Source organism: Dermacentor albipictus, chromosome 8, assembly GCF_038994185.2.
Source record: "Dermacentor albipictus isolate Rhodes 1998 colony chromosome 8, USDA_Dalb.pri_finalv2, whole genome shotgun sequence".
Classification (NCBI taxonomy): domain Eukaryota; kingdom Metazoa; phylum Arthropoda; class Arachnida; order Ixodida; family Ixodidae; genus Dermacentor; species Dermacentor albipictus.
Genome location: NC_091828.1, coordinates 837,998 through 861,604, shown reverse-complemented (window position 1 = coordinate 861,604; position 23,607 = coordinate 837,998). Strand labels below are relative to the sequence as shown.

Sequence of the window (23,607 nt, the reverse complement as noted above, 5' to 3'; positions counted from 1 at the left end):
CCCCAATGTCCTAGCATGGATAAAAGAATTTCTTAGTAACCGATCACAGTCCGTCAGTGTTAACAATACTACCTCAGAATTTCTTCCCGTAACATCAGGCGTACCCCAAGGTTCAGTCTTAGGTCCCCTCCTGTTCCTAATATACATTAACGATCTTCCATTGCATGTTTCCTCTCAGATTCGTATGTTTGCTGATGATTGCGTTGTCTATCGAACTATTACTAATAGTAATGACTGCATTTATCTTCAATATGACCTGACCAACATTACAGCCTGGTGTGATCAATGGTTAATGGTACTAAACAATAATAAATGTAAATCTATGTCAATTTCCCGCAGCCGTAATCGGCATGACTTTATCTACACAATTAATGACACTCCAATCGACACTGTAAACTCTATTAAGTACCTAGGCATTACGATCACGCATGATTTAAACTGGTGCTCGCATATAACTAACATCATATCAACTGCTAACAAAACATTGGGATTTCTGAAACGCAATCTCCGCAACGCTCCTCAACAAGTAAAACTACTAGCATATAAAACACTGGTTAGGCCAAAACTCGAATGCGCATCACCCATATGGCATCCTCACCAGATTTACCTCAGCAGCGCATTAGAATCCATACAGAACCGCGCCGTAAGATACATTCACTCGACATACTCATATGATATCAGCGTATCACCATTAAAAGTAGAGTCTGGTTTGGACACATTAGCGCACCGTCGCCGTATCGCGAGCTTATCATTATTCCATAAATTCTTCACCAGCTCGCTTCGCCACGCACCTTACATTGTACCACCTTCACGCATATCGCTGCGCACAGGCCACCCACTAAATGTTGCTCGCCCTAGCGTGCGCACTGTCACCTGCTCGTCATCATTTTTTCATCGTACAGCTAAAGACTGGAACGGCCTTCCCCACCACGTCGCTGCCATCACCACCTCATCTGCCTTCATGGATGAAGTAACGAGTATTCTGTCTTCAAAATAGGAAAGTGGGCAACCTCCTGTATTTTTGTACCACCCACCCCTTATGTAATACCCCGCAAGGGGTCTTTAAGGTAATAAAATGAAATGAAATGAAATGAAATGAAATAAGCGCGGCAGCAGCAGTGAGCGAATTTACCTACGTGCTGTCTCTCTCTTCAACGTGAATGAAACGTCAAAAACACAGCACATACAAAACTACGAGCACTGGGTGCACTTTGTCCACATCGCAGATCGCTTTCAACATATGGCGCCCGCGCAGGCGCGCACTTTGTCACCTTCGCAGATCGCTTTCAAGATACGGTGCCCACGCAGGCATGCTGTTAACAGCAGCCACTGGAGTAGAACCCCCTCTTTCCCGGGCCTCCCCCTGTGCTTTGCAAGTGGACGGCGTGCTTCCGCCCACTTTCTTTTCTCCCCCCCTTTCAGCCCCCCTTTCAGCCCCCCTTTCAGCCCCCCTTTCAGCCCGCGCGCGCGCTCAAGATATTGAGTCGCGATTGTTGGCTGATGCTCGCAAGTCAGTTGCCAGCCCATGTCGACATGGCAAAAGCCCGCTTTATACGCCCAATTTTGACAAAAATTGCCGCTAACTTTGTCCGCTGTAGCCAATAGTCCATTGTAGTGCGGTTCATTAAAAGCAAACTTTGTTGCATTAATAAAATAGCTAGAACAAACTAACGTTGAAATATTGTTTGTTATATCCGAAAGTGTTTTACGCACATCCATTATAACAAGCGTAGACTGTATTTTGTTTATCAAGCCGGTACTCCTGCGATGCATGTTTTATGACGCATCAAATTATGTTCACCATAACAGGTGGTCCGAATCTGTCCGAGCAACAGCTGGGACAGATATCATTTTGTATCTCACGGAGACCACAGAACGCGGAGTACTAACTACAGTCGAACCCGGATATATTGAATTCGAAGGGGATCGGAAAATAGTTCGACATAGCGAAAATTCGTTGTACAGATATAGGCTAAAACAGCACTCGCGATCATAACAAATTGTGGCTTACCGATTAGAACAGCCGCGAATCACACGGCATGTACACACAATATGAAAGCGCTTTATTTCACACAAAAAAATAACTAATTTTGGGCTGCTTTTTCCTCTGGCAAATGAAGTTGAAAACACAAGATTCAATCTTCTCGAGACTGTCCAGGTGCGAGAGCCCAGCGCCTTCCATTTCGCCGCAACAGCGCCGAATCAGGCTGAACGCTGACGCACGAACGCATTTCTTCGAAAACACAGTTGCCCTCGTCGTTGTTGGAATCGCCGTCTTGAACGCCAGCTATTCCAGCCACAATGTCCTCATCAGTGAAGTCAGCTACCACTTGAACTTCGCTGTCAGCGTTAATGAAGTCCTCAACAGTCACTTTGGAGGGGACGGCGCCAGGAAATTGAACAAGTAGCGAAGCACGTCCTCCAAGCTCTTGTCATCCTCTAAAGCTTCCGGACATTCATCTCCGGCCACTTCAAGGCCTGCCTTGCCAAAACAGTTGGCTACTGTGGCCTGCTTCACGTCGCCCCAAGTGCCAGTAATCATCTGGATCGCACCGAGCAGGTCAATCTTAAGATCGGTTCACATGCGGAGGTTTATGAGGAGCTGTTGAATAAGTCGCTTCCTATAGCCTACCTTGAATGCCTTTTGGATACCCTGGTCGAGGGGCTGCAGTCTCGCTGTGGTGTTCGGCGGGAGAAACTTCAGTTCGATGTGCCGCAGCTTGCAAGTCGTTTGATGGGCCAAACAGTTGCCTACCAGAAGGCAAACTCGGCGGCCCGTCTTGACGAACTCAGCGTCCCAAGCCTGCAGCCATTCAACAAAAAGTTGACGTGTCATCCAGGCCTTCCTATTACAGCCGTAGAAGAGAGGAAGCTCTTTGCAGTTCTTGAAACAGCGTGGTGACTTGCTCTTCCCGATCACAAATGGCGGTAGCTTGCACGGGCCGTCCATGTTGGCCGCAAGCAGCACCGACACACACACTTCGCTCATTTTACCGCTGTGACATGAGGTTACACGAAAAGTGAATTACTTATTTGGCAACATTTGCCAAAAGAGACCAATTTTATCTGCATTGAAGATTTCTGCAGGCGAAAACTTCACAGTGATCTCTTCGGCCACTCCTCAGAAAGCCACTGCTGCATCTCCTGGCCACTGACAGCCCCACTTTCGCCTGAAATGGCCTTCCCTATAATGCCGTGGCAGTTTTTAAGCCATTGCAGCCAACCAATGCCACTGCAAAAGTTCTCTTCGCCAAGAGCCACAGCAAACCAATTGGCCTTTCCGAAAGTTTCTGCAACTTGCAGAAACACTTAAACTCCATAGACCCGGATATACAGTTCACATATGAGCGCGAACAGAACGGATCACTCCCATTCTTAGATGTACAAGTTACACGAAAAGACGGCATTTTAAAATTTTCAGTCTACCGAAAACCAACCCACACAGGCCGCTATCTTCATTTCCAATCCGACCATCCGGCAAACCACAAGGCATCTGTTGTAAATTCTTTATTCAAACGAGCCGAAACTCATTCCTCATCGGAATCGGATCTAAAGAAAGAAAAGAGAACGGTTCTCAACGAACTTAAGAGGAATGGCTACACAGATGACTTCATTCGAAAAACAACCAGACAACAAAAAAGAAGAAGCAAAATGCGGGACCTTCAGCCGTCGACTTCTCCCCAACCCCAGAAGCGAGTGTCCATCCCGTACATCAGAGGTACCAGCGAAGCGCTCAGCCGAATATTAAAAAAAGAAGGCCTCAAAGTGGCGCACAAACCAATAAACACTTTCAATATCCTCCTCCCTAAACCAAAAGATCGTCCACCTAAAGAAAAAGCTCAAGGCGTCGTCTACAAAATCAGTTGTGCCGACTGTCCGGCGTCGTACATCGGGGAAACCAAAAATCTAAAAGAAAGGATCAGACAGCACGAGAACGACGTCAGGACATTCAACCGTATTCGCAGCGCCGTCGCTGAACACTCTGAAGACGCCGACCACAAAATCGCTTTCAAGGAAACTGAAATCCTTCAAACAGAAACGAACTGGCGAAAGAGACTACTACTGGAGTCATGGCACATTCAGAATACGGGGAATAACATAAACCGCGTGAAGGGCAACCTACCCTCGGTGTATGTCCATGGCCTTGGCGACCTGACGAAAAGAAGAAAAGGACGCACAGCCAGATAGACTCCCCGCTTGTTTCACCAACACAGAACGTCGGCGCGACCCTGTAACCTCCACCCCCCCCCCTCAAGGGCACCGTCGCGAGCACTCCCCCCAGCACCGGTCATCCCAGCACCATGGAAGCGCTCAACAACACACCCCCCCTTTCCTTTTGTTCCCCCCCACCTTTCCGTCTGTGAAGTGTCTCCCCACCTCCCGTGTCCCCCCCCCCTCCTTTCTTCAAAAAAGATGCTTTAAAAGCGGCACACCGCCACCCCCGAAGAACAACCCCCCTGAAGAAGGAGCCGAATGGGCTCCGAAACGTCGGGCTAATAAAATTCAGTTATTTGGTTGGAGTCAGTCTCAAGTCCTAATCAATTTCCCAACCAGACAGGCAATTCTGTCGAAATGTTTAGCTACAATTGTGGTTGCGTTACATTCGAGTAAATGCAGTATTTGCACAGATCCACAGTTTAGTTGCTTCCGTGTTTTGTTATTGTTTTTCCTCCCTATCTTTCTTTCTTTTATTTATACATTTATTACATTTTAGTCATTTCTTTTGCTCACGAACACCATTTTCTGCCGCTTATTTTATTACCGATTTACTAAAATCTAACGTGCACCTTTTTTTCTGATAAAAAGGGTCCAAAAATTACATGCCCGTTGAATCAAGTACGACCCCAAAACCGCATTACCATATCACCATCGGCATTTGAAAAATGGCCGCCTCATACAAGCTTCTAGCCTAGCTGCTGTAGCTTCCTCCATATGCATACTTCCATGTTGTACGTGTAACCAGACATTGGTGTAACCTAGTCTACTGCTTGTCTTCCCATTTTCTGCGTTTATTCAATCAGCATAGAAATGCCGACTGCGAAGACACGCCGAGTCCACCATGCTGCCGCATTTAAAAGGAAACTTATCACATGCTGGCGCAGAGACTGACGGAAATCAGGCCACATCACGGGCATTCAAAGTTCCCGAAACTTGCATGTGGGACTGGTGCAAACAGAACAAAAATATTTTCGCCAGAAAAGCAACAAAGACAGGTTTCAGTGGACCGAAGCAGGGCCACGTTGCCAAAATAGCAAAGCTGCTTGCAGAATACGTGCAAGAGCAGCGAGCGGCACAGCAGCCTGTGACGACCGATCTTTTCAATGTATGGGCGATGCAGTTAGCCTTAAAGGAAGGACTAATGCGAAGTGACTTCAAAGCGAGCAGGTGCTGGCTATCAAATTTTATGAAAAGAAAAGGCTTTTTTTTTTTTCGAAGGCGGACAGGGATATGCCAAAAATTGCCCAAAGAATACGCAGAAAAATCGCACAGTTTTCAGCGGTACACCTTGAAGTTGCACCATAGAAAAATGGCTACCACTTCGGACAGATTGGAAATGCCAATCAGACGCCGCTCTACTTTGACATCCCTGCCACCACAACCGTTGAAAAGAAGGGAACGAAGCAAGTGCGCATTTTGTCTTCCGGCCACGAAAAAACTAGAATCCCCGCAATGCTTTGTTGCACTGTGGATGGGCACAAGCTGCCCCCGTATCTTATCTTCAGACTAAAGACGCTCCAGAAAGTAATCGCGTTTCCAAGTGGCGTGTCTGTGTGTGCAAATGAAAAAGGTTGGATGACCATGGAGTTGGTCACTGACTAGATTGATAACATTTGACGGAAGAGACCTGGCGGTAGTTTGGGTCTGCGTGGGATGCTTGTGCTCGACGCGTTCAGGTGCCACCTTGACCAGCGCATCAAGGACAAGCTGGCTGCACGCAGTGCTGACCTTGTCGTGATACTCGGCGGCATGACATCGCAGCTCAAGCCGCTCGATGTTTGCTTGAACAAGCATGTTAAAGATAGAATACGGGCGCTCTACACCTAATGGCTTGTCAGTGGCTGCCACAAATTCAAGCCCGCCAGTAAAACGAAGCATGCCTCGCTGAAGGACTTTGCTGGATGGTTGAAACATGCATGGTACACGATTCCGTCTGCCATGGTCAACAAGGCCTTTAAAAAGTGCGAGATTTCAAATGCCATGGACAGCAATGAGGATGAAATGCTTTGGTCTGTTGAGAGCGATGAGGAGTTGTCCGATAGCGACGAGTGATATATATTGCCCCATGCGACTCATACCTACACAGTGAAATTCTTGGCGACAAGGTACGCCGCTTCTATTTGTGTTTTAATTCATCGCAACTTTAGTGTATTGGGAATAAATCAGTTTTTTCCAAATAAGAGAAAATAGTATTTCTATATGAAAGCACGAGGTGCGCGACATTGTACTCTTTTTTTGTTTTGTTTTTTGTCACGGAGAATGGGTGCGTATTACAATAGAGTAAATATGGTATCTCTTTCAGACAGTTGATAGCCCACTGACCTCCAATGAAGGAGATAATAAAGGGGTGCTATGCGCACGGCCATTGACACACCGGCTGACATGCCGCCGTGTCACCGGCCTATGTGCAGAGCGCCCCTTTAATTTCATTTTGAATTTACACCCTCGCCCTTAAAACACCTTTGGTTGTTGCCTCACCCACCAGCCTTATCCCCTCTCCCCTTTAGAAGAACCCTACCTATATGTGCTGTTGCACAATGCCGAGGGAAGCATAGGTAGCCTCGAAAAAAACAAGTCCACTTGTCGAAATGTTGGCTCCCACTTTTACCTTGTTCTCATTTTGCTCGTCGCCTACCCCAAATTTTTCTGAATTCATTGCTTGCGATTACTCTGCGATCTACTGCGATTAACAATGAAACGGCACATCAACAATGTTTTCAAAGTAGGCCTAGCATGCGATGACTCGCCGGCAGCGTCGGTGCGCTTTGCCGTAGCAACACCTAATTGTAAGGCCCCTCTCAGAGTGCTGGCACGCTGAGCCAATAGCAGGGTCGTAGGCATCACGAACTTCCCGACCAGCCCCCAACATTTGACGCTTGCGTTACGCCTACAGTCACCGACCGTTTATTCGGACCTCACGAGGACTGCGGAAATGTCCAAATAAACAGGTGTCTGAAAAAGAAGATTAATAAAAAAAAGGCAATCCTTTATTTCCACACACTTATTCGGGCTCGGCAGTAGGCTTGAAGAAATCGTGAATGCACCGTTGCACGCTGTTCCGTTTACGCGCAATTAGATAACCCTGAATCTCAGAGAAGGTCGTACGGTCACTGTAGGTGGCTGAAAGCACAGTCACTGCTTGTACACGCTCCACATGCAACGGTAGCATAGCACATGGTGCGTCATCTTCCGACTCAGAGTCATCGTCCGGCGGTGCAGCAGAAACCAGACGAATGATCTTGCCGTCGTCGAGTTCTGCACATGTCAGTACAGCAGTGTCAGCATCTGTGAAACTGTCAAATGAGACGGTTTCCGGAATCGCAATGCAACCGCTGCGCAGGTCTTGGCAGAACATCTTCGGCGTCAGTGGGGAGCACATCGGAAGGCGACAAATCCTAGGCCTCCCGGCACCCACTTGCCGCCATTCCCCAGCACAGTCTGCACGGGCACTGTTGGCGCAATTGGACACTTGACGCGATATTTCCGTATGCCGAGTTGGATGACCACAACCTCGGCACAGCACACAAAGCAAACACCACCACGCTATCACGGCGACACCAGTCACACAAACGAAAGATGTGGCCTACTCGCAGCGTCGCGCACGAAGAAACAAATTGGCTGCTGGATTGTCTTGACATGGCTTACTAAGCTGGAACTGGAACTGCTGTAGCCACTCTATCGAATCAGGCAGAAACGATGATGATGAGCAGGGATTTGCAGTAGTGCTACTTCGTGGGGCAGCAAGGAGGCTTTGTTCAAAACGAAAATGGTGTTCAGCAAATCGAACCATGCACCGATCATGCATGGTGCTCTCGATCAAGTTGGCTCACGGAGTCTCCGAAAAATCAGACGAGAGGTTGCAAGGTGTCTGAACTTTCAGCAGTTGTTATACATTATGGTCTATGGTGAGTATGACGGTGCCGCGAAGCAGACCGAATAATTGAGCATGTCCGAATTTTTGGAGTCCGAGAAATCAGTCGGCGACTGTATACGGTTATCGCAGGTGAGGATGGGGGCGGAACAGGAAGGCGGAACTTTGAGCTTTCAGATGGTACCACGATGGCTGCGCTTGGTGGCAGGCAAGACAAAGGACGACTACGTGAACTTCAGTGTTTCTGCGTAATTTTGAGCTCCTTTGTCACCAAAATAATTTTTTTTCTGGCACTTAGAGTGCATTGATCACTATGATAGAGTGTAGATTAGGTATTGTCAATGCCAAAATGAATGGTTAGGTAAAATTGACTTCTGTCACGATTTTCAGGATGTGATCCCTGCTGTCCCCATTTATAGGGGGACGTGTTTTTTCTCGAGAAAAATGGCCACTAAATCGTATTTTTGAAAATCACACTTTTAATTTCATTGGTCTTTTTTTATCCGATTCCGAAATATCACTGTAAACCATGTAAAAGTGCTCTAAGAAATTTGTTTTATCAGCGACAGTGGTGAAAAATTTCGCGGAAATTAAGAAAGAACAGCATTTTTCACGCCACATCTCCGGAACGGCAAAACCGAGAGCCGCCATCTTGGTCTCGTTGGAAAGCGCACTTCTCCATCATCAAATTAGCCGCTTCAGCTATCTCCTCCGTACAGAAACAAGAACACAAAAAGCAAATGATTGAAGGTCGTGCCAGAGTTAACAATTGGCCGCGCCCGCCACGCAACTCCAGCACGGTTCGCCATTGGTCCGCCGTGTGTATCGTATGCTCGGCTCTTTGCATCTCGCGAGCCTGGAAGTCTCCGCTCGCCATAATCTCGATGTGTCAAAACGGGCGCTAAGTGGACAGCGCAGTAGCGTGGCCGACCCCTATGTTTGTAGACGTCTCAGAACCGCAGCTAAGCATACCAACTATCGGCGACACGGATATTGCGACCAAAATTCAAGTGTGGAATCCGGACACGTGACTAAGCCTTTCAGCACTCAGTGTTTCAGAATTCCTGACCAAACACATCGCGCACGCATTCCTCAGACCTGCCACTAAGCATTTCGTGCATAGGTGTCTCAGACTCGGCAATCAAGCACATTGAACGAGGACATCTCGCACCCTCACCTAAGCATTTTGTGCATCGGCACCTTTCACAGCGCGACTACGTACATCCGAGTGTCAACTCCTCGAGCCTGCGTCTAGGCATTTCGCGTGTCGGCACCTTGGACTGCGCGACTAAGCACATCAAGTGTTGACTCGAGTCTGCGTCTAGGCATTTCGCGCATCGGCACCTCGGGCTGCGTGGCTAGGTACTTCACGCTTTGGCACCTTGGACCGCGTGACTAAGCACATCAAGTGTCGACTCCTCGAGTTCGCGTCTAGGCATTTCGGGCATCGGCACCTCAGGCTGCATGGCTAGGTACTTCACGCTTTGGCACGTTGGACTGTGTGACTAAGCACATCAAGTGTCGACTCCTCGAGTCCGCGTCTAGGCATTATGCGCATCGGCACCTCGGCTAGGTACTTCACGCTTTGGCACCTTGGACTGTGCGATTAAGCACATTAAGTGTCCCCTCCTCGAGTCCGTGTCTAGGCATTTCGTGCAGCGGCACCTCAGGCTGCATGGCTATGTACTTCACGCTTTGGCACCTTGGACTGTGCGATTAAGCACATTAAGTGTCCCCTCCTCGAGTTCGCATCTAGGCATTTCGGGCATCGGCACCTCGGGCTGCATGGCTAGGTGGTTCACTGCAAATCATATTGACCGCAAAAAAGACGGGGACAGAGGAAGAAAACACATAAACAGCACGGCTGTTTATGTGTTTTCTTCCTCTGTCCCCGTCTTTTTTGCGGTCAATATGATTTGCAGTAAATACCAACTAGGCCAAACTGAAGTTCTTCTGCAGGTACTTCACGCTTTGGCACCTTGGACTGTGCGATTAAGCACATTATCGTATTTACTCGCATAATGATCGCACTTTTTTTGTCAGAAAAATTGACGCAAATGCAGGGGTGCGATCATTACGCGGGTTAAATTTCCAGCGAAAAAAAAATTTTTTTTTTTCGTCCCGCGTTTGCTGCGGGATGCGAGATTGCGGGTGCGGGACACCAAAACAAAAATGGCGGCCGGCGGAGCAAGCCGAACGCGCCGAACGCGATTTTTTTTTCTTCTCATCAGTACATTACGTGCAGTGAAACAGTTTCTTCCATATCAGTGATGAATAATATCGTTAATGTCGGCAAGTTTGCGGCAATAACGTAGCCATGTCCACTTTGAGGGGACAGAAACAGGTGGGCGCGCTTAGCTGCCAGTGACATAGAAATGTATGGCCGACGTGCTGCGGAAACTGCGGCATCTGTCTTCACTACTATCCTAATACGGCACGTTTCCGCTAAGGGTGGGCGAACATCTTAGCTGTGTTACAAGCGTCGGCGCATGAATAGGGTACACCTTTAACGTATCGGAGTAAACGTGGCTACTATCATTGCCGCGCGCGATTTGTTGCGTGCTCGCGAGTGCAAAAGCAGATGAAAAGAATGGAAATGCGCCTTTATTATTTTTGTTGACATCACCCATTATAAAGCCAACCCATAATAAAGGCAAGTTTGGTTGTACCTCATTTTGTCATGGAAGTGCAGAAAGTGATGAAAGTATTGAAATGAGGCATCTACTTAAGAATGTTTGGTGCGTGCAGGCCGCTTGGCTTGTCTTGAAGAGTCGTTCGCGTAGTATTCGACAAATGGTAAGCGCGATCATTATTCTCTAGACTTAGCACACGACATATCGCTGCGGCAAGTTCGGGGTGCGATCATTACGCGGGAAATAAAAAAAATCGAATTTTGACGACAAAATTTAGGGGTGCGATCATTACGCGAGTGCGATCATTATGCGAGTAAATACGGTAAGTGTCCCCTCCTCGAGTCCGCGTCTAGACATTTCACGCAGCGGCGCCTCAGGCTGCACGGCTAGGTACTTCACGCTTTGGCAGCTTGGACTGCGTGACTAAGCACATCAAGTGTCAACTCCGAATCCGCGTCTCGGCATTTCGGGCATCGGCACCTCAGGCTGCACGGCTATGTACTTCACGCTTTGGCACGTTGGACTGCATGACTAAGCACATCAAGTGTTGACACCTCGAGTCCGCGACTAGGCATTTCGCGCATCGGCATCTCAGACTGCGCGGCTAGGTACTTCGCGCTTCGGCACCTTGAACTGCGCGAATCAAATGGCGAGACCCAAAAAGTCATCTGTAAGCAAAGAGAGCAAAAACTACAATCCTGCTGCATTTTTAGGTATGTGAACTGCTCCAAAAACTTTGAGAGACGTTTTTTCAAATGTGTTTTTGGCATTCTGCGTTGTCTGTGGAAAGGGTAGTATGAGAATGCCTGGACCAATTTTGATCCTGTTTTTTTTTTAAATGTATTCCCTGAAGTAGCTTGAGGGTATGACAGTCTTCAATATCTTACTGAGGGCATAGTTTTTTTTCTGCATGCTAATTTGTGAATGACAAGTTCTGATACAATTAGTGAAATTGAACATGATGTTCTGTGTAAAAAAAAAATAAAACAATTAAAAGTTTTGGAGCTGGTGTACCCTGTAGTGCTCTTCTGAGCAAAGATGAAAACTTCAGGTAGCTCCCTGGCATGTTTCGTTACAGTACCAGGTTTTCCACAAGCGGAACACATGTAACATTTTGCAGCTTGAAAACTAGTCAAGGTAATGTAATGAAACTGCATATTCCTTTATTTCAGACACTTTTGAGCGTGGCTGCCAAATTTCGTTGCTCTAGGTCAAAGAACAAAAAAAAGTTAGCTCTGATCCCCACCTCCCCCCTTAAAGGAATGGGGGCATGTAGCTTTGAGAAAAAACTTTGAGAACGAAAGCACAGCAGTGTCGCGTTCCGTATAAAGTCCAAGTGAAATGAGGTCCTATCGCGTCCCATGCAACGTACGCTTTAAGGGCGAGTAAAAGCGTGCGAGGGTGAGCCAAGAAGGATGCTGGCTTTCAGAGCGCAGTCTTCCCACATGAGTAATGGGAAAGAGGAGGGGGGATGGGAGCTAACTTACATTAACGTGATAAAAGTGTACCCAAGAGAAGGGAGCAATGGTAGGGAGCGAAGTCGGCGATGGCATGCGACAGGGATTTACCATTGACTACGGCGTGTGGCATTTCGAAACCGAAGAAGTTGCTCGGAAGCACTGCTGCAACCGCGAAAAGATGTCGACTACGAGGTTCGACTTCTCGCCATCACTGTCTCTGTTGTTGCCAAATTGTCGCCTAACGACAGCGATGAGGATGACACGGAAAGCGACAGCATGGGCGATTTAGGCCCAACAGTGGCAGAAGCTGCGCGTTACATCAGCCGCATGAATGCAATTGTCAAAACGAGAACAGCACCCCGCAATGAAAAAGGTGCCTCGTGACTTCTGCAGCGCCAACGTGTCCGTGCCCGAAGAAAATGAAAATGCTAATGAGAAATCTGCCCTACGCGTATTTGCGAAGAGGTTGGCTGAAAAGATTGCTCACAGCTTCAGTAAGTTTGAGGCCTCTGTCGTCGCTGCTAGGCCACCACAGCATCAAACAAAAATAAAAAACTTTTGCTGAGCGAAGTGAATAAATACTGCATGTTCTTGCCCTTTCATCGAACTTTCTCCGAGTTCTGTTTTTCACAGGTAAGTGGGTGATCTCGCTATTTCGGCTAAGGGGGGACGCGGCCCTCAAGAACCGAAAAATAACGAAAAAGTTTATTTTTGAAAAACCACATTTGTGGCATGTATGTCTCACAAACTACCTCTTCTGTAATTATCAGCACCTAATTCAACTGCAAAGTACCAAAAAACCGCTACTTTTGAGGCCACCGCAGCCCACAAAACACGCGCAAATGCCGAAATGAAGTCAAACTTCACGCGTGCCATTCCTGAGCCATGCGGCCTGCCCGCGCCATCTTGGTGTCGTTTTGACCGTGAATTCTTTGTCTCTGTTTTGCCGCCTTGCAAAATGGCGTCGTCGGTGCGGTTGAGGCACTATTGGAGTTTTCCCGCGATGCGATGCGGAGTGCTGATTGGCCGGAGCAGTGCGTTTACATCCCGCGGGCTAAAGCGCGCCTGCCATTGGCTGCCGTGTGGGCGGCGGCTGCTCTCTTTGAAGCCGCACCCGCCGCACTGGCGTCGTTGTTGCCCCTTGCTTTGTCCGTTTCAACATGAGCTTGCGAGCTGCTCAATGCCTTGCGCTGTCTTTTAGATTATTTTCTCAGCCTTTCTTTTTTTTTTCGCTTGTTCTTGGCTGCACGAGATGCCGGCAAAGCCCAAGTCAGTGCAGATGTTCGGTGCGTGGGAGCGCGATATCAGTCTTGTACGAGCATCGAACTTCCGATCTTCCGCAGTGAGTGCCGACTGCGTAGACACTTTCCAGCAGTGGAACTGTACTGTCGGCTGTCGCCAGTCGAAAATTCGACGCATTAAGTGTGCCTGGAGCCGCAAAAGTTAATTAGAAGCTCCGCAGGAGCTTGCTAATAAAAAACGCATGTGTTCAACTATAAGGCCTGTTTTCTCAGAATGGGTTTTTCGCTAGTACTGGTGCTGGGAAAGGCGATATCTCAAGAACCGCTCTTCAGATTTGTATGCAGTTTTTTTTTAATTCTGTTCCTGAATGACTTTGCCAGGGGGTAACAGGCTGCTTTTTTTGAAAGCTGGTGCAGTTAATTTATAATAAGCAATTAATTTTTGATGAATGTGGTCGATACTGGCTACATCAAATTCAAAGTTGTCTTAAAATTTTTTGGAGGGTAAATTAAAGAAAAGGGCTCTTTAGCCCCCTGGGATATCTATCAAGGGATCATCACAGTGAATTTCAGCTTCCTACGATGTCCTGGGATTTCTCCAGGCTCTTCCTCAGGCATATACAGTAGAACGTCGTTAATTCCAAGTCCATCCTGAATAAAAAAAGTCCAAAACTGAATAATGCAATAAATGAAATTAAAACGAAGCATCCAAACACCTGTACTCTTTTATTTGGAGACTTCAATTTCCCGAGTATTGATTGGCATAATCTAACTACCACAGGTAACAGAGATGCTAACGAATTTCTTGATGTTTGCCTTAATTTTAATCTTGTTCAAATTATATCGGAGCCAACCCGTGTAACTGAGGACTGTGCTAACATTCTCGACCTAATATTAACGGATAATCCGGAATACGTTCATTCCATCACGCATCTACCAGGCGTCAGCGATCACCAAGTCATACAAGCCGACTTCACCATTAAACCATTTTCACGGACAACTAGCAAACGTACCATCCGGCTTTATGATGAAGGAAACTATACTGCCATAAATAATGAACTTCGCACATTCTTACCCCGTTTTCAGTCTGACTTTAATCAAAGAACTATCCACGATAACTGGCACTTGTTTAAGACAAAAATTGAAGGTTTGGTTGACAGGTTTATTCCGAGCATAAATATAAGAACTAACCCCCTAAACCCTTGGTTCACAAACACACTCAAACGCCTTGAAAACAAAAAGAAGCGTCTTTTTCGTTCAGCCAAGATGCGGCCTAGTCAGAACGCTTGGGACAAGTATTATGCAGCGGAAAAAACTTACCTACAAAATGTGCGAGAAGCCAAGCACTCTTTCTTTCATTATGACCTGCCAAACATGTTGTATACTAACCCCCGGAGGTTCTGGCAAGTCATTAATCCCCAGAATACACGCACAATTTCCCTCACCGATGCATCAGGTGAAACTATCTGTGAATCCGAATGCGCCAACATTTTTAACGCAGCGTTTTCATCCGCGTTTACTAATGAAACCGATCCGGTTGTTTTTCCAAGCCCCGCAATTATTCAGGAGACAATGCCTTCGCTTGTATTTTCTTCAGAAGGGATTTTGTCCCTAATAGAAAACTTAAAGCTTTCATCCTCTGCTGGCATTGACAACATCAACGCTAAGATTCTGCAGAGCACCAAAGATACATGTTCATCCCTGTTGTGCATGTTATTCACTCAGTCACTCCTCACAGGCCAACTGCCCAAAGAATGGAAACAAGGGAAGGTCGTTCCAGTCCACAAATCAGGTAACAAGAACTCGCCTCTAAATTACTGTCCCATTTCTCTAACTAGTATTCCCTGCAAAATAACGGAACACGTCATCTATACTCACATCATGGCATTTCTCGACTCGAATAACTTTTTCAATCCTGCCCAGCACGGGTTTCACCGTGGTTACTCCTGCGAGACTCAGCTTGCCGCTTTCTTACACGATCTGCACTCTAACCTTGATTGTAATCTTCAGTCTGACGTAATATTTTTAGATTTTGCTAAAGCCTTTGACAAAGTGCCCCATAAACGCCTTCTTATAAAGCTTTCCTACTTAAATTTTGACCCTAATATACTGAAGTGGATTGAAGAATTCTTGACTAATCGTTCACAATTCGTCACCATTAATAATAGGAATTCTAATTCAGTCTCTGTAACTTCAGGCGTCCCACAAGGATCCGTGCTCGGCCCGCTGCTTTTCCTAATATACATTAATGATTTACCATTAAACGTAACATCTAGCATACGTATGTTCGCGGATGACTGTGTAATATATCGTGTTATTACTTCCACCGCTGACCAATCTTCTCTTCAAAGTGATCTTAATGCAGTCCAGGACTGGTGTAACGAGTGGCTAATGGAACTTAACCCGCGTAAGTGTAAATATTTGTCCATTCATCGTCGCTGTAATTCTCTCCTATTTCCTTATGTAATATCTGAAGTTCCGGTAGAACTAGTTCATTCATACAAGTATTTAGGAGTAACGATTTCGAGTGATCTTTCCTGGAATCCTCATGTTACTAACCTAATATCATCCGCAAACAGGACATTAGGATTTTTAAAACGCCATCTGCATCACGCTCCTCAACATGTAAAATTGTTAGCCTACAAGTCATTTGTCAGGTCAAAACTAGAATTTGCATCGCCTATTTGGAATCCTCATCAGGCATACCTAATTAATGATCTTGAATCTGTACAAAATCGCGCCGCTCGTTTCATCCACTCATCATATTCCTTTGACATCAGCGTTTCCTCCTTAAAAACTGCATCCGCATTATCCCCCTTATCGCTCCGTCGTCGCATTGCTAGCCTATCTTTATTTCACAAATTCTTTCATAGCCATATGCGCATCCCACCTTATATCCTTCCTCCTACATGCATATCTCACCGCACCAGCCATCAGCTACTGGTTGCCCGTCCACGCTCACGCACTGTCACGTTTTCAAATTCTTTTTTTCTTCGCACAGCTGCAGACTGGAACGGCCTTCCTAACGACGTTGCTGTCATTATGTGCCCATCCAAGTTCATCGAAAATGTAAAAAACTTCCTGTTATTGTGACTATGTATTTTTATTCTTGCCACCCCTTATGTAACGCTCCATTTATTGGAGCCTTTAAGGTAATAAAATGAAATGAAATCAGACCGCAAAAAATCATCGAATTAACCGGGCTTTCGAATTATCAAAAATGGCCGAAAAACGAGAAATAAACTTACGAAATGTGGCTGTATCAACAGTGCACCTTTATTTTGCCTGAAAAACGGTCACTTGAAGTACCGTATTTACACTATTGTAAGGTGACTCGAATGTAAGTCGACCCCCCATCTCGCGTGACAGGAAAAATAGAAAAGGAGAGCATACTTGAGGGCGCATTCGATAACGAAAATTAATTGGTAGCTGACATGGTCACTGCACTACTCATCTTAACTAGTGCTGCCATCTTCATCATTGCTACGGTCCCACAGCGCGTCGTCGTCCCGCGAAATTCCTCATTTGGCAAACGACCGCACCACGACATCTTGTGGAACGGCAGCCCACGCCGAATGCACCCAGCCACACACAGCCGTCAGGCAGGCTCTATTGACAGGTCCGGTTGGCGCAATTTCGCTGTCTTCTGCTGCCAGCCACTCGTACTCACAGCGGAGCAGGTACTTAAAAGGCGAAGATCCGGGCTTGTGTCATGACCATGTCACACTTCACTGGCAGGGACTGATTGCGCATTTCAGGGACGTACGCCGCAAGCTTAGCCTACAGCTCCGGAAGGCGTCGAGACTTTGGCACGTGGGAAATTCCTCACTCGCCATCACAGGTAAAAACTTCACTTCGCTGCAGACGCCACTCTCGCACCACCCGTTCAGAAACATCAAACTTGCGGCCTATTGCGCAGCGATTTGTTTCTTCGGCGTAAAGGATGGCAGCCCCCTTGAACACTGCTATGAACGAGTGCCGAATGATTAGTGGACCTGGAGCACCCATGACGACTGAGGAAGCATAGAAGTAGCACGCAGCCAGCAGTCAAGTGGAACGCGTCAAACCAATGCCTTTGGTCAAACTACAGAGAAAAACCCGTGAGCGGTGTCTGCTCCTCCATGAACTACCGACACTTCCCGCAAGCACCACCGTTCTAAGACAATTGTCTAAGGGTGCCACCACGAATAGAACAGCGGCGCTTCCATCAACTATCAACACCCCCTTATGAGTGCTGTGTGCACTGTAAAACTCTCAAAAATGTTGAAAAACCCTTCCGAAAAGCGAACAAACATGCAGGATAGCGAAAAGCTATGGGTAGGGCCATAGAGCAAACATAAAATTCTAACTACATTGTAGCTCCCATTGGTCTCACTTTTTTAGGCGGTGCCATGTTTTGGTTTCGATTGTTAGTCAACCCCCCCCCCCCCCCCACTTCAGATTTTCAAATTTAAAAAAAGTGGTCGACTTAAAATTATGTAAATGTGGTAGTCATCGTGACTGCTTGGTGCGGTAGTTAGCCGCACCGTAGGCTGCGTCCTCGAGTCTGCTTACAGTGCGCAGTAATTCACTGTTACCGCCCTACACTCCGCAAAACTGCGCACAACGTTCACCGGAAACAGAAAGTTGATTTAAAGTGCCGCCTAGCTGCCACTCTGGCAACTATACTGGCCTCTGAGACTGGCACACTAACTTTTTTGCTGCGGATCACGGAGGCCATGGTTTAAACTGACTTATTATCCAGATATGAGCATGCTGGCTGTTCAAATTATCCGGCAAAATTTGCATGCAAACTGTTGGGACCACCGAAAACCTTCGAATTACGCGGTATTTCGAATAAACCGAGTTCGAATTAACAAGGTTTTACTGTACATGAACAACCTATTTAGACTTCAATAATTATAAAACTAATTAACAGATCTTCATGAAACTTTGCAGTTCCTCATAGTTCGATGGTGTGAACCTACCCTGGAAGTTTCATCCGGATATCTTAAAAAAATAAAAAGTTCGGTCTCCAGGGCAGCCTCCCCCCTTAAGGGGGGAGGAGGGGATCAGAATTAACTTTTTTGTTTCTTGACAGAAAGAGCTGAAATTTGGCACACACATTGCACACTGCAATAAAAAGACAAATCTAAAATTTCATTAGGATAGCCTAATTAGTTTTTGTTTTATAAGAATTTACAAGTTCCTTGCTTGTGGAAAGCCTGGCACAGTAACGAAACATGATAGGGAGCTGGGAATACTTTGTATGTTTGCACAGATGTCTAACCTACTTCAAGACAGTGTTCAATTCTTTTTTTTATAGCACTAATAATTTTTTGCTCAACATAACATGCAACATGACTGTGCTTCACTGCATGGAGCCATGTAGTAATTGTGAAATAATTAAATAATAAAGAGATAAAGAAACATTTCAAGACTGTCTTTAAGTACAGCACAGCTTGTGGATCACAGCAAAACAAACTGGGCCAAAATCGGTCCAGCCATCGTTGTGCCACGCTTTCCACGAGCGAGGTGATTGACAAAAAAAATGCAATTGAGAAAACTGGCTGCAAAGTTTTAACAGCACTGCAAATTCATTCAAAAGCACCAGGGCTTTAATATTTTGAATCATTGCTGTCAGGCATCTTCTTACACCTTTGCCTCAATGTGTGGTGGGCTTTGGATGCCTTCTTCAGGCGTTCTTTATCCTTTTCTTGTGTCATCTGGAGTAGTGCATGACCACCATTTTCACTGCCAGACCGAGCCTGGTATCGCAGTGTACACCCACAGAACGCTGTTGGCCTCTTGGGCGCAGAGTTTTAGCGATCAAAGAGTTCATCGCGGAAACAGGCATAATAATGAACTCAGTCACAAGGGGCCGAAATTTGTTCTTGGCATTGCTGCTTCCGCTCAGTCGCGGACACTGCGCGAAGGGAGTCGCGAACGCTGCATGCCTGCGCTTCTGCAGTCACCGCTGACACAAAACGCGGCTCGAGGCGCGTCTGAATCGTGCGACGATTCGTCTGGTGAGCCTTGAGTCACCATACAGTATGTAGCTCGTCGACGGTTGGGGCTCACTCGCAGGCTGCGTGTCCCTGTCGCACGATGCATCGGAAACGCACACCGTCTCTGCCGGCGATGGAGACCTTCGACCCGCGTCGCCTCCAACAACGCGATCTCGGTTGCTGACTCGCGCGGCCGTACGCACAGGTGCTAGAGCCTTCGTTGGCACGTCTTCCGGTGGCTTGGTTATCAGTGTCGATGTCCCAGGGCGATTGTCGGCTTCGCTGCTGGAAGCGCACGGTGCAAGATAACGCGGCACGTTATCCACGTGTTCAATCGGGTTCACCGCTTCTCCCACTTGCCGCAGTCTTTTTCTCGCCGTAGGAGGCTTGCGCTTCCGTTTTCCGAAGGCATGCTTCATTTAAAAGTTCTTTTCGAACGAGTGACGATCCATCACTGACCTGGGAGCTTTCATATATCCGAATTCTGCGAGTGTCAAACGAAGAACCACGCCGGCGTGGTTTTCAAAGCGGACAACTGCGGTCCGCTGTGGTTGCCAGCTTGCCCGCTGCTGCAGCAGCAACCAATGGCGAGACGCCTTTCAGTACGGCAACCAATCGGAGGCCCACTTTCATCGCAGGGCCCTTGTGACCGCCTCTAGCAGACCCGCGCTTCTTTTGTGTTTGTGTGTTTGTTACAAGATGGCGACGACCGAAGAATTCAGCAAGGGAATGGCGAAACTTCGAGCTTTCGAACAATACCAAGATGGCGGCGTTCGGTGGCGGGAAAGACGAGTTAGGGCTCCGCGAACTGCGGTGATTTTACGCGATTTAAAGCTGTTTCCTCGCCCTACGCACTCATAAATTAATTTTTTTCGGGCACTTTTAGTGCGTTTTCAGTCAAACCATTTTGATACAATGTAGATTAGGCATTGCAGATACCGAAACGCGTCGTTGCCAAAAATCGATCTTTTTTGCGATTTTCGCGATCTGATCCCCGCGTCCCCCCTTAAGCAGTACTACTGTTTAGTACATACTTTTTTCGAGCTCCGGCCAAATACAGCTTAACGAGGTTTCACTGTAATCAAAGAGTCGGCGTGCTGAGATGGCGTGGCATCATGTGCACTTCTTCCCACGCATTTAGTATCAGAAGTTGTGTAATATCAAGTTTGGGAGACGCGTCGAAGCGAGAGCCAGACGAAGCATTTGCTCCTCACTGCCAGCGCTGCTCGTGATAGCATCGTCTTACTGCGGACAACGCTATCGACCGTGGGGGAAGAGTGGCTGCGCAAGTGTGACTGGCTTTGCTTTGTACCACCAATGTGAAGATGCCATTGACAATGCATAAAATGGTATCTTTCGACACACACTCAAATCCAACACAGTAAAGCTCTTCCTAATTCGAATTTACTTTTTTCGATTGCCCAATAACATGCAAAATGTTGCGACCCTTTTCCCTGCAAGAAAAGTCGATCGAGGATTGAACTTATTCACATAAAAGCTCAAATTCCAATTCAACAAAATTTCAATATAAAGCAAGTTGCCAATGTTATAAACTTCGTTCTGCTTAGGTTTAACTGTATTCATTTTTTCCAAGGGCCACAGACCAGGAGAATAAGTGGCCAGCACATGTGGTTGGCCACAAGACCATCAATTCATTTTAAGATGCGTTGTGGCCCACCCAATGATGTCAAGAATGATTCTGCAAATAATATTAAATACGTAAACAAACACATAAATAAACAGTGAAACCCACTGTGCATGCTGCTGCCAGAACACGGTCAGTAACACTGCACAAACATAAGGTGGCATATTTTGTTCCACGTACTCATTTTTTATGGTTTCTACATAAAGCAGCACTTCATAAAGAACAATAAACAATGCGTTGTAGAGCACACTGCTGATAAGCTGTGGTTCATAGCTATGCCCATGGCGAATCGTTACGCTGATGCCAGCAGCTTGGCCCAGTCGGACTCGCGAACAGACGGTCGGGAAGAAGGAAACAAGGAGGCCACCTGTGCCATGGTTGTGCCGAAGGCCCGTCCCCCTCCGCGGCCGTGCAACCGGACCACCTCGCGCAGTGCCGTGGCTGCACCGTGCCTCACTTCCCAGGCCGCACTGAACAGGTCCTGGCAGAGGGCCTCCACAAAGGCCTCCAGGGGCCATTCACCCGAACACTGCAGCAGCAGCACCAAGTCAGCTCGACAGGAAAAAAACCACCTAAAGTGGGCCATGCAAATACTTCCCAACATTTTACATGTATGTGTGTGTGTGTGTGTGTGTGTGTGTGTGTGTGTGTGTGTGTGTGTGTGTGTGTGTGTGTATATATATATATATATATATATATATTTATATATATATAGTCATATAGTCATATAATGAGAAGCCAACAAACACTGACACCAAGTACAACATAGGGGAAATTACATGTGCTTAATAAATGAAATAAAGTAATGATAAATTAATGGAAATTAAAGTGGATGAAAAAACAACTTGCCGCAGGTGGGAACCGAACCCACAACCTTAGCATGTCGCGTGCGATGCTCTACCGATTGAGCTACCGCGGCGGCGTTTCCCCATCCACTTTTTTTTGGGTATTTATGTGTACTAGTAGAACCCTGGGACTGTTAGCCAGCGCCCCCACTCGCAGAGTTGTGGGTTCGGTTCCCACCTGCGGCAAGTTGTTTTTTCATCCACTTTAATTTCCATTAATTTATCATTACTTTATTTCATTTATTAAGCACATGCAATTTCCCCTATGTTGTACTTGGTGTCAGTGTTTGTTGGCTTCTCATTATATGACTAATAAATATCGGGTCCCTCGGTTAACCCCCTTTCTTCTCGTTTATTACATAACGAGGGTCTCGAATCCGGCAACATTGATGCCTTCAGGTAGCATATGTGGGTTTATTGACCAGTTGCCTTCACCCGAAAAGATCACGTTCTCGTGACGCCTGCGGCAAAAAAAGACGTTCCACGTCCGCCGCCAAGGTCTGTGAGTGGGGGCGCTGGCTAACACTCCCAGGGTTCCACTAGTACACATAAATACCCAAGAAAAAGTGGATGGGGAAACGCCGCCGCGGTAGCTCAATCGGTAGAGCATCGCACGCGACATGCGAAGGTTGTGGGTTCAGTTCCCACCTGCGGCAAGTTGTTTTTTCATCCACTTTAATTTCCATTAATTTATCATTACTTTATTTCATTTATTAAGCCCATGCAATTTCCCCTATGTTGTACTTGGTGCCAGTGTTTGTTGGCTTCTCATTATATGACTAATAAATATCGGGTCCCTCGGTTAACCCCCTTTCTTCTCGTTTATATATATATATATATATATATATATATATATATATATATATATATATATATATATATATATATATATATATATATATATATATATATATATATATATATATACATACACAGTCAAACCTCGGTATATCGAACACGGATATATCGAATTATTGCGTATATCGAACACTTTCTATATCACGTGGAAAATCGCATGCATTTTTAATTTTTTTATTTCGAACGGGGCCGGATGTAAAACGGATATATCAAACTCCGCCGCCCCAGACCAAGTGCGCTCTGTTGACAGGAGGCGAGCTTTCCCGCAACACTCTCGAAGATAGCGGCGGCGCAATGGGCGTTCCAGACTGCTGCGTACGACAGCTCCCACATCGGTTGCGCCGAGGGCGCCATTTGAACGTAGCGGCGTACACACGCGGCGGCTTGGAGCCAGCCACGGCCGGTCTCGAAGGGAAGACTCTAGCGCGCGCTTCTCAAGCGCGCGCTCCCCGGTTGTGAGCCAGTCCGGCCGCCCCAATCACGTGCGCCCACGCCCCCGCCGTGCGCGCGTGATCGAGGCGGCCGTGGAGCCAGTTGGAGCGCTTTGTCGGTGCTGAGCCACACAGCATGTGCATTGAGGACTTCGTTGGCGGTGACGACAGCACCGGAACAGTGGCGGAGTCAACAGACGTGGAGATCGCGGCAGAAGTGACTGCTGACCGGCCAAACAAAGATGCTGCCGAAACTAATCCAGCAAGCGCTGATGTTGCCCCGCTTTCGACTGCAACTGAGGCTGTCGCTGCTTTGGCCGTTGTACGCCGCTACTGCGGCGCAATAGAAGGCACTGGACCGTCTCTTGTGGACCGTTTGGACTATGTTGAGGACGCCGTGGTCAAGCATGCGATTGCC

At 46.9% G+C, this 23,607-nt stretch overlaps 1 protein-coding gene across 7 annotated transcripts in view; it reads right to left on the bottom strand.

Moving 5' to 3' along the window:
- The window catches only part of Hel89B (histone acetyltransferase 1), a 506,945-nt gene that overhangs the window by 322,471 nt on the left and 160,867 nt on the right, over positions 1-23,607 (bottom strand). For all 7 annotated transcript variants that reach the window (XM_070523038.1, XM_070523033.1, XM_070523034.1 and 4 more), the window contains one exon: positions 21,423-21,584. In XM_070523038.1, the coding sequence (XP_070379139.1) occupies positions 21,423-21,584 (162 nt within the window). The remainder of the gene's footprint in view (positions 1-21,422; positions 21,585-23,607) is intronic.